The sequence below is a fragment of the Corapipo altera genome, unplaced genomic scaffold (assembly GCF_003945725.1).
Source record: "Corapipo altera isolate COAL_440 unplaced genomic scaffold, ASM394572v1 2b, whole genome shotgun sequence".
Lineage (NCBI taxonomy): Eukaryota > Metazoa > Chordata > Aves > Passeriformes > Pipridae > Corapipo > Corapipo altera.
The window spans coordinates 8,745,183-8,756,877 of NW_020884874.1; the positions used below are offsets into that span (position 1 = coordinate 8,745,183).

General features: G+C 38.2%; 1 protein-coding gene across 1 annotated transcript in view; it reads right to left on the bottom strand.

Annotated features, from left to right (window-relative positions):
- The window catches only part of SESN1 (sestrin 1), a 77,734-nt gene extending 66,225 nt beyond the window's left edge, over positions 1 to 11,509 (bottom strand). The window contains exon 1 of the mRNA XM_027633919.1: positions 11,231 to 11,509. Coding sequence (XP_027489720.1) covers positions 11,231 to 11,494 — 264 coding nt within the window. The 5' untranslated portion in view covers positions 11,495 to 11,509. The remainder of the gene's footprint in view (positions 1 to 11,230) is intronic.
- Between the last annotated feature and the right edge of the window lie 186 nt (positions 11,510 to 11,695).

The following is an 11,695-nucleotide window of genomic DNA, read 5'->3' on the forward strand; positions in this document are numbered from 1 at the left end:
AGGAAAGCAACTGCCACAAAGACATAATAGCTGTTTGTCTTCTATATTTTCTTATAATCAGACTGTTGCAACAGAATATTATATAGCATGCTGGTTAAAGTCTTTATTCATTCTCAATCTTCAGAATTGTTAAGAATTCCAGTAACTTCTTACAAGAAGCTTCCCTTGCCATCTCAAAGTCTCAGAGTTCAATATTTCCCAGAGCTCAATGTTCAAAAGCACAAACTATGTAAAAGGTATCACTCATTTTGAAGAGAAAGTAGTTAACAGGCTCTATTATCCAGATTAAGACTGTCTTAATCTCTAAGAGATGGAATCTTTGATTTCAGTGAGCATCAGAATCTACTGTTGCACCAGAAAAAGGAATCAAGTCTCAAACGAGGCTATTAAATTATATTATTCTGTTACACACAGAAGGAGAAGAAATTTCACAAAATATTATCCCTACTAAAATCCCTCAGTGCTGTTTCAAAATGAAAGAAATTATGCTTGGCTTAAGAATTTAGAGTTAGGTCTTCATTAGATTGCCTATCTTATCATACTGTATATACATAACAACAACTTCCAGCATGTGCTCTTTCCAATTTGATTTCCACTTACATTTCTTGGAAGTTCTGGACAGCAAAGGGACTCGATGATTTTTACAAGTTGGATTGTCCTCTCTGATTTTAAACAAATATTCAAGTAGTACATAGTGCAAAGATTAGTATTCATTTTTCTGCCAAAGTTAGGAAAACACATGATGATATAGATTTGTATGTTTATTACAGAATCAAGAAGACATCTCCTTATAGCTGCCTAAACCAACTATATACAAAGAAAAAAAAAAGTGAGAGGTTTTTTTCCTAATATAATTCTAGTACATAGTATTTTGGAAAAATGATGGCATACCCAGTTCATATCTTGGCAAAACTGTCATGTGTTCATTCTGAATGAAACCTTACTCAAAAACTCAAATCTTTTAACGGAAAGTCCTGACACCAAGAAATGAAGGAAAGAGAAGCAACACTTGACCTTCCCGATTTACACATACTCTTCTGACAGATTCCACACAATATCCACCAGAGCTGTCATGTTATGAATAGATAGAAAAGCAGAACACTACAAACCAAGATACCAATATGCCTTCTAAAAGCCAGACAAAAACATTTCCATTTGGTTTATTTTCTTGCATCCTGGAACAGAACAATAGCAATAAAAATGTCAGAATTAAGCCTCTCTTATACAACACTATTTATATATCGGTTTCTATGTAAATACAAGCAACCATCATAAATGTAACTCTTAAAAAAAAAAAAAGTAATCTGGGTAAAGTTATAAGGCTTCCAAAACCTTTTCTGTAACACAAGTGGGAAGGACAGAATGGATACATATGATGTTAGGGCAAATATCAAAAGCAATCTTGTCCTGGTAAGGACTTATCTTCATAACATGATGAGCTTCAGAACACATTTTGTGCGTGGCAGCTGCCAAATATTTAGTACTGTTAAACCAACACAAATTTGCACTGACTATTGATTCAAAATTCAGAGAAAGACTGAGAAAAACTTCTCCTCTCTTCAGTCTTTCTTCTATATGGAAATCAGTGTGAATCTAGTTTAAAACTCAAATAAATTGAAAATCCAATGAACACTTTAATCCAAGTGGAATGTTGTGTTGGCAAACAGGCTGCATTTTAAAGCTAAAAGTTTTGTTGCATCAAAACACCAGGAACAGTGGAGGTTCAGCAACAAGCTGCAATGGAAAAAAATCTTTCAGAAAAGAGGTTCTCCTCTCCACAAGAAAAAAAAAAAAGGCACACAGGAAAGGCTTTAGAGCTTTAAATAAGGAAGGTTGTTCTGCCTTTTAACAAATATCATATTATTTCATGTTTACTCTCTAGGAGTTAAGTAATTCTTAAAACAAAACCCTGTTTTGGAAGAAAATTGCTTAAAACCAATTCAATAGCAAGCAAAAATATCCCAGAAGGGAAATTTAACTAAGAGGGTACTATACCTTCAGTCTGAAAACTTAGGCCCACAAAGCCAGTCAGCTATTTAGGGAGACAAAGGACTTGCCAGGAAAGACCTGACACCAAGAAAACCTTATTATTGACTCCAGAGAGCATAGAATAGAGAAAAAAAAGCTACAATGTCTAATTAATTTACAGTAAAAAACCAACCACATGTTTTCAGAAGCACTGTGCTATCCTTTAGTACAATGCCTGAATTGAAAGTAAGTTCCTGTAGTTGCCCAGGAGGACACATATCAGATTACATGACATAAGTGCCATCACCTCTATTTTTAAAATACGAGCCCAATGTATTTTGGGATAATATTCAGGCATTAGAACACAACATTGGTTGATACTTCTAACCCAAAATTACTTGAAAGAACAAGCTTAGTTTCTACATAAAGCTGAAGTAAGGAAAATGGTTAATTGTTTACCAGGTTTAAATAGAACTAAACCAGTTCACCTTCCCAAACCGACTTTTGGCAGGCATCTAACCTAAGCTTTCCAGAAAAAAAAAAAAAAAAAAACAAAGAAAAAAAACCAAAGTCAAAGTTATTGGAAACATCAAGAAAGCAGTAAACAAGAAAAAAACCACCACTTAACTTTTTGGATTTAATTTACGTATGTAGCTCCAAGTGAAGATTTCCATCTTTCACTTGATTTCTGAAGAGAGACCTAAGCTATTCCCACCCTCCCATCCCCCTTAAACTGTAAACAATTTACTAGAATAGAAAACCATACTGACAGCAACCATATTTTTGGAAATTTAAACACTCAGTATCCACAGGAAAATATACTCAAGCTTTCAAAACTATTTTTTCTGGCCCACAATGGTATATTCAGTACTTTTCCACTATGTTTATTTTAAAAGGAGAAACCCTGACCTGAAGAAAAAGTCAAGAGTAAGAAGATAAAACAGCAAGTTTTTCTTCAGTGCTCACTTTACATCTGTCACAGTGAGACAGTGTAATTTTATTTTAAGTTAGCTAATAGAAGATGCATTATCTTACACAACCTAGGAGTCCATACTTTTTTTTTTTACCTAATACCATAAGCTAATTTGTTTTGCACATAGTATGCTAATTTATAAACCCTTTCAAATTCTTAATGCTTTTCACTTTGCTTGAACATCTCCTCAAGATGCATAAAATTTTTTCATATGTGAGCAAAAAGCATTCAAATGTATGCCAAGACCCCAAAATGAAGACAGTTATTTTCATAATAAATAGGAAAAAAAAATATTTAAGATTCAAGTAAAAATAAATTGTGTTTTTGGCAACTTAAAGAAGAGCAGAATTCTAGCAAAGTCAATGCAGAGAGGGGAAGAATCACTTCTACCCACAGACTATTAGTATCAGAGTGAGAAAAATCATTTAAGATTAACAGTTGACAGTAGCATACATGAGTGTAGACTGGAAAGGATCATCTCCAGCTCTGACTTGAAATGAACAGCCAACTTCTAGAATTACCTCTAGAAAGAGAAGCAGAAGCAAAAGAAAAATTAAAAAAAAAAAAATCTAAAAAAAAGCTTGTATGACTTAGTAAGTGCTAGGTCAGGAGAACAGATGCTGTTATTTACAAAATGTATTCAAGCTGAAGCATTTCTGGTTTCTACAGATCTGTAGATATTACCTCCTATAAAAAAAAAGACAGGAAACAAACCTCTGTATCTAAGTCACCGATGTACACCCTATAGTTGCTTACCTCATTACTAAACAGTAAGAGATAAGGAAACGTTTTAGTTCGATTTCTTCAGTTTAAAGCACTTCAATGCAGCCAAAAAATAAAACCCAACCAAGATAATATCATCAAATGTATGCTTCACTCCTCACTTCTTTAGAAAATAAAAATTCTAGCTATGATGCCCTGAAAATCAATTCACATAAACTCATAAATTTACAGATCAAGTTATTCCAAACAACTATAAGAAAAAGTGGACTAAGCAAAACTCATTTCCATACAAGAAGATTGGCATACAGTTAGCACAGAAAATTATGGAATGGCTCCAAACACAGAAACAGCATTAGAAGTGACCCAGTACCTTACTTCAAATCACTTTGAGAACCTCCACTGTTTTCAAGCACCTCTTTATTCCAACCAAAGACATTTCCAAGGTCAGGCAATTCTGCTGTTGACAAGCTCAACAAAAGAAAATTTCACTTCATCTCTCTCAACTGCCTGAAGCCTGAAGAAAGGATGCAAATAGGCTGAAAGAGCGAGGAGGCAGATAACACAATCTTAAGTATTATTGGCAGTTTAAGTTTTTTAAGAAATATGTTCACAGCCCTGCTCAGAATATTCCCTGACACGTCAAGATTAAGTCTTCTCCCTTAAACTTTTCCAGCCAGTCTTGCCCCACACGTGTGATACAGACCATCATCAGAACATGTTTACAATAAATACTGTGGAGGTAGCAGAAGCTGTAAATAAGACTAATCATTTAAGTGCATCATGCAATTACTTCAGTAATCCCTCCCAACACTGAGAAAAGCAAGAGTATCTGAACACCACAAAAAATACCCTAAAAGACAAGATGTTTTCTAAACTAATGATCTGGTAAAACAACATGTGGATTTTGAAGGGAGCACCCTACAATAATTAATCAAATCCATTCCACCTAATTGCTGGAAGAGACAGAACAGACTTTTGCTATGGAGTGAACTCACAAAAAAGGATGCTTTAATTCACTTTATGTAAGAGTACTGTGGGAAACAGAAACCGATTTGGGTACTGGCACTGTGCAGGGAAACTGGTCTGCTTCCAGATGGTTCAAATTCATCACCACCAGTGAGGATACTATATTTAAATTCATAAGCTTCAACAGACAATAAATTTCATCTGAGATACATTTCTATGGTGACTGACCAACAGTAAACATCACAGGGCAACATCCCTATCATGCAGCAGGACACAGGCAAATTCACTTGGACAAAAGAAACCCCACAACCTAACAGATGTGCCTAGCTACAGATCTCAAAGTTCACTTAAGAAAGTTACTTGTGCTGCGCATGAAAACTAAAAAAAGACTTTAGATAAAGTTATAAAGTTATTTATCAAAGATTACTCCAACAGCAGATTAAAGATTTCAAAAGTTAGCCAGTCTTCTGTAATATCAGAGTCATTAGGATAAACCATTTGAGAGCAAGGATCATAATTTTTACCCTTATTACTCTTAACAAGCATGCACCACAGAGCTCAAACATGGAGCATCCACAAAGCAAAGAGCGAACTCTCTTGTGACTTCACATTGCTAGAAAAAAATCTAGCAATGAAACAGGAAAATAACTCCTATTTTATCCTTCATGAACACACACACACGAGAATCAATACCTCCTCTCCTGGCTTTATTTGTCCTGCCACTGTGGCAGAGGAAGAGGACATGATGTCTGCTTTGGCTGTGACTAGAACTCTTCTCGACCTTTCTGGATGTTCATTTCATTTAAACCCATAAAAGTGTTTGACAGGATATTCCATTCCATGTCCACTACCAAGCAAGCCTAGATCACAATCAGTGCCTGAAGGTTGTAAGACAGATATATCTGGCTGCTGACATGACCCCTCTCTTCTGTGCTGTAACAGCCCTCAGCAAACTATGGAATTCTGTTACATTTATCCCCCAGAGCAGTAGGCCTGAGAAAACAAAGGGGTACTCAAAGCCTCCCCAAGCCCAGCTGATGCTTTAATATAAGAGACGGGTTCCAGATCACAAGTTCCAGCGCTACCTCTCTGGTAAATACAGTCTTGGAGACCAAAGGACCAAAGACTTAGATAGTGCTCAAAGTCTCTCCAAGTAGTTACCAACCTAAAACACAGAAAAAGAGGCTGGAAAGAAAAATCGAACAGTTAATGTTCTTCTGCCTTTCCCAGGGAGAGATCAAATAAGCATATTGCTCCTGACTGATTTTTAAGAACAGTTTAGACAAAGAGAGTTCTAGTGATGAACATGACATGTTTTACTGTCCTAACCTTGAAATTTTCCCCAAACATCTAACTCAAGTCTTCCTGAAATTTATATCCATTGATCATTCATTCTAGCTCATGTTTCCTTCCTTTTTGCAGCAGTCTTTTCATCCCTTCCAGCCCCCATTTATTTGGGAAAATATTGTCTTAGCCTCCTTTTAGCCAACCATACCAACACTAAATACTTCAAGCTTTCTTCACAAAAAAATCAGAGGACTAGATTATACAAGCTCACATAAACTATTAAAATGATTTTATATTATATGGCTGTTCTCCAGTATTCTTACTTTCCTTCCCAGCTTGTAATCTACAATTCAACAAAGTGTAAAAATTTGTTACTCAAGATTGTGTTGGACAGGACCTTGTACAGTCTGTACCAAATACTTGTTACCTGGCCTCACCTGCCTTCTGGGTATGGTTTTCCAGCTAATTTTACTCATTACAGGGTAGTTTATAGATCATAATTCCCTAGCTTGTTAATAAGAATATTATGTGAACATTGAGGACTCCAATATAACAACCTATTAACATTATAGAATCTCTGCACCACAAGGCCTGTTACTCCATCATAAAAGTAGTAGCAATGCTGGATTTAAAAGATTTCATCCTGGAAAAGTCTGGTTTGGCCGTTACTCAACTTCTCATAGTCACTAAAAATGTGTTTCACCACTGGTCCAGTATTTTTTCTTCGAGCTAAAGCTAAAATCCACCAGTTTCATCTTCATCCCATCCTACTTAGCCCACACTGAAGAGGTATGCACCAATTAATCTTTTCGAGTCTGCTACTTCCATCCTCCACCTCGAGACTGCAATCCACTACATGAGATTGCTTCAGCTAAGTTGGTTTTTTTAAGCATCTTGGAATTAATTTCATCAGGCCCTACCAGATTGAAAATCTGTTGCTTATCCAAGCAACCTATAGGTATTTCCCCCCCTCCCAGCCTAGGAAGGTACTATTTATGCTTTTATCATGGCTATTGACTACACTGTCTGGATTAACCATTTCAAAAAAACCCCAAAACATTTCAATCACCTCAGCATTACCTGTTAATCCATTAATCTGTGGATCTTTTATTTCTTGCTTTCTTTCAATATTCACTTTAGCTATACCTCCTTATGTTTTTGACCATCCCAGCTTTATTCATGTATCTTTGTGCACTTTGCATCTTCAGCAACATACAGTTTCCCATTTTTTGTATATCTCTTGTTTACATCAATGAAAAGATCAATAGAGAGCAAAGTTATTTTTTTCATTATTAATTTTCCTCTTCAATGTAAGGGTTTGGTATAACTACATTACTTCTTAGAGGCTGAGATTAGTTTCTTTCTTCCTTGTATTTGTCTCCAGTCAAGCTTTACATGCTAAGCTTTTTGACATTTATGGGTTTTATTCTGCTGCTCTGTCATCTTTTATCCTATGTATGGTGACATCTTGTCACACCTGCAGAACCTGTCTCCCATCTGTGCATTCTCTTTGTTTGTACAAAAAGCTATTTTTACGAATTACATCCCCAGAAGAGCAATACGTTCCGCTCAGTCTTTTCCACTGGATGGTTACAAGAGATTTTAGCTACCAAATCTCACACTTTCAGTGGTTCTTCTCCAGCTACAGACGTACACCTAGTATTTACATTCCAGTCTCATAAATCTAATTGATCCGATGGAGGCTGGCAGAATTCTTTTAATAATCATGTGCTTAGACATTCCTCTGCTGTTCTTTCCCAATATATTTGTGTTGGTGTGCAGACACATATTAGGTGGAATGACAGGCTATTCTGCAAGGTCATAGGCAATATGGGATAAATACTTGCAAAATACTACGTGTGCAAGAAGCTATCTAAAGCCATGATATGTATTTGGGGTTTTAGCTCAAAAAAATACTCAAATATTTTCAAATGCAAACATTCAAGCACTTTTCACTTCGTTAAAGCATGGCAATTTAAACATTTATAAAATATTTTTTAAATTATCTATTTGGTCAAAGTGGCTTTAGGACCTTGCTTTTATTAATAAAAGTAAGGAAGTTTTAACGAAAAAAAGGAGACTAGTTTGCTGATATTGTCTTTGTAATAACTTACAAAAACAACTTGTCTAACCTAAATGAGAAATTAGATATATTCTAAATGGCTAAATGTATATATTATTATATATAAATATATATATAACCTACAATAAGAAACTCAATATCCTGAACATAAGTCAGATCAACAGGACTTGATGCTAGGCAACAATTAATTTTTATAAATTCTTATACTATTTATTAATAATAGCATTAATAATGCTATTTTTAATAGCAAAGAAGAAAGTTGTACACTTAGCATTCCACCACATATCAGAGGACTTTTTATGCAGAAAAGAAAAGGAAAAAAAAAAAAAAAAAGACCGTAACAAAGGCAGGCTTAGAGGGATGCCACGCTGACACCGGCTGCTGCCAAGCCTGCAGCTCACACCAGCCATATAATGCATTCTACCAACTTGCTCCAGACACAAAGCTGCAAAAACACCAGCAGCACAGTTGCTCATGCCTAAATATTTGCTGATTGTCCCAACGGGCAAGAGGGCACTAGCCCCAGACAGAAACAGCCGTTAGACCACGTGGAAAATTCAAATCTTGGATTTCCTCACTGATTTATCCTGGAAGCAAAGCTGAAAGATGAAGAAAGCACATTTTACAATTCTCCATTTTGAGGGGAATGAGGGAGGGGGAGAGAGGGAAGGATAAAAAAAATAAATCAGTCCAGGCTCAGACTACTAGTCTGATTTGGACCCTCTGACAGGAGAGAGAAGGAGGGGAACCCCAGTCCTCAGGAGAACTTTTGGATTTCAAGTTGCCTCTCCTGCCTTGGGCTCTAAGTCATTTAATAACCTGGCAAAGAGCAAGGTTTAGATGGCATAATGGTACATATTGCTGTGGACTTAAATATTGTTTCGTATCCCAAAACAAGGAGCTAAAGTAATACAAGTTAGTCCTATGAGTACTGATGCTGTTCTGAATAGAATTTCACATTTTTACAATGTTACTGAGCTATTTACCTTTGGAATCACAGCTGAAAGCCACAAGTTCTATGGGATAATTATATTTAATAGTTTGCTTTATCTGCCATCTTCATTGCAGAGATTTAAATAAAATTCCTCTTAGCCATGTAATCAACAGAAAAACATTTTACACCTGACAATAGTTCTCAGCATCCAAAATGGAATACTTGGATTGGATTATTTCTTCCACACATGTGGATCCAAATATTACAATAAACATCTGCATTTATGAGTACAGACACAAGAAATAAGATTTGCCACTCTAAATTCATAAAATGTAGAATACATCTCTCTTGCAGCAGCTTTTAAAGATTATCTTAAAATAATGTTGCGCTTGATTTTATTTTGCTTAATTTGCTCTTAAACCTTTACTGCAGCTTGTGTGCATTCAGCTGGTTTCATATCTGTTGTACCTTTCTCATCTATTTTTATTAATCAAGCCAGCTATGACCACAGGATTTGAGCTTGCACTTTCTTAATGAAGATGGACATATTTTCTGCCAGAACTTTTTTGCCTAGCTAAAAAAAGCTGGTAACAAAGTTTCCAAACAAGACTAATAGTTGATCATGCCTCTAACTTCAAATACATAAAAACCTAAGAGGGAGTAATCAGGTCACCTATTCTGACCTCCTCCAAAATATAGGTGAGAGATAACCATCTGTTTGGCCTTTGAACAGACTGATATCTTGAACCTGATAAAAACACATCTTCCCTCAGCAGGGAAGTCACTGTTCCAGTGACTCATCATTCTCACTGGTTAAAAAACTCACTTCTCATTTGAATCTTTAACAGGGAAAATGATGTTGCAAAGGTGCCAAATTAAGTTTTCAATTTAATATTCAAGTTTGGGGTGGTTTGTTTCACTGGTTTGGGTTTTTAAAGAAAAGCTGTCAAGCTTTTCACATAGACCATGCGAAAAACATCAGCTTCTACAGAAAAAATCTGCTTTGAGAAAAACATCCCATACAGCCTCAACTGTACAAAATAAATTATACTGTATCTATCACATTGCACACTACTGAGAAGTTAGATAAAATAAAGAGTCTCTTTCAGCTCCAATAATCCAAACTCAGAATGTATTTCAACATATATTATTATATGTAGTGGGTTTCATGTAATACACATATATGCAATGTACAAATTATTAGATCTATAATATTTTTAAATATTATTATTATTGTTGTTATTTTTCCTAGATTCTCCTTTATTCAACCTGTTAACATTCAGGGATAAAAAGCACAACAGTGGGAATAGGGCAGCTAACTCCAAGTATAGTTCTATGTATTCAGTTGGGATTAAAAGAAATACCCAAATTTCCTTCTCCTGTTCTCCAGCAAGTAGTATTTTTAGCAGTGCTGCTGGACCCATTAATACAAGAATTTCAAGACCTGCACAAAAATTTGAGGTGAGCAAGAGAATTGCAAGGCGACTAACTATAATTAGATTGTAACAGTGGAAGAGTACAAAGTATCATTTATTTTTTGTTAGCATTAGGTCAGTAAAAGTAATCCTCTACTGGCTAGGCCGCCTATGAGCTGTAAAAAAAAAAAAAAAATAGTTTGGATCCTATCGATTCCGGTGGAGAAACTATTTTCCAATAAGCAAGAAGGGAATTCTGACAGGCTCTGGCTCAGTTAGCCTTGAAGCTCACACGGCTTTTAAATGCCCCAAAATTTCCCATTTATATTTTCAATTCACAACCTCGAATGTCAATACTTCCTGCTTTTCTGTTAAAGGTAACCTAGTAATATCGCGGCACTGGTCACGCAGACCGAAACTAGAGTGTTCAAGTTGTCATTTCAGCGCTTCCTTCGGGATGTCCCAGCTTTCCAGCTCTTCACTGCCAAATCCTCTCCGCCGGATTGCACTGAAAGACTTCACGCTCTTTCACAGAACCAGAGAATACTTAGGGTTGGAAGCGACCTCTGGAGATGATCCAGCCCAATCCCACTGCCAAGGCAGGGTCCCCTAGAGCAGGTTACACAGGAACGCGTCCAGCGGGATTTGAACGTCTCCAGAGACACTTCCCCCCCCCCCCGGCCTTGCCTTTTAGTAACGCTTTTCTGAATGTTTCTTCGCGGGGAGAGGGGAGGGGGGAGATCATTTGGCCCGTATTAATGCACGAATAAACCTGACAGAGCGGGTCACACCTCAGAAAACCGAGGGTGCCCTGCGCGGGACGGGCCCGGGAGAGCCCCCGACCCACAGCGGTCAAAGGGGGTGGGTTCTGCTGCGCTCACCTGCACCCCGCCGAGGATCGCCTCGCTCTTCTCCCTCACGTCGGGGAAGGGGCAGCGCTTGGACAGCATGAGCAGGCGGGCCAGCGCCTCGCCCAGCCCGTCGCGGGCGGCGAGCGCCGGGAGCCCGTCGGGGGCCGCGGCGGGGGCGATGCTCTCTGCGCGGCGGAGCACGGCTTGCCCGATGGTGTCCAGGGCGGCGGCGCGGGCGGCGGCGTCGCGGCTGCACAGCCCGTCCCAGCGCACCTCGCCATCCCGCTCCTCCATGGGGCCGACTGGCTGCCGCTCCCCTGCCGCCGCCTCCTCCTCCTCCTCCTCCTCAGCAGCCCCGCCGCGGCCGCCCCATGGCGGGCTCCCGGCAGCCGCCAGCCCGCCCACACAGACGACGACGAGCGCAGAGCCCGCTGCCCGCGCCGCATGGGGGGCAGAGCGGGCGGGCGCCGCCTCAGCCCCGCCGGGTGCCCCCGA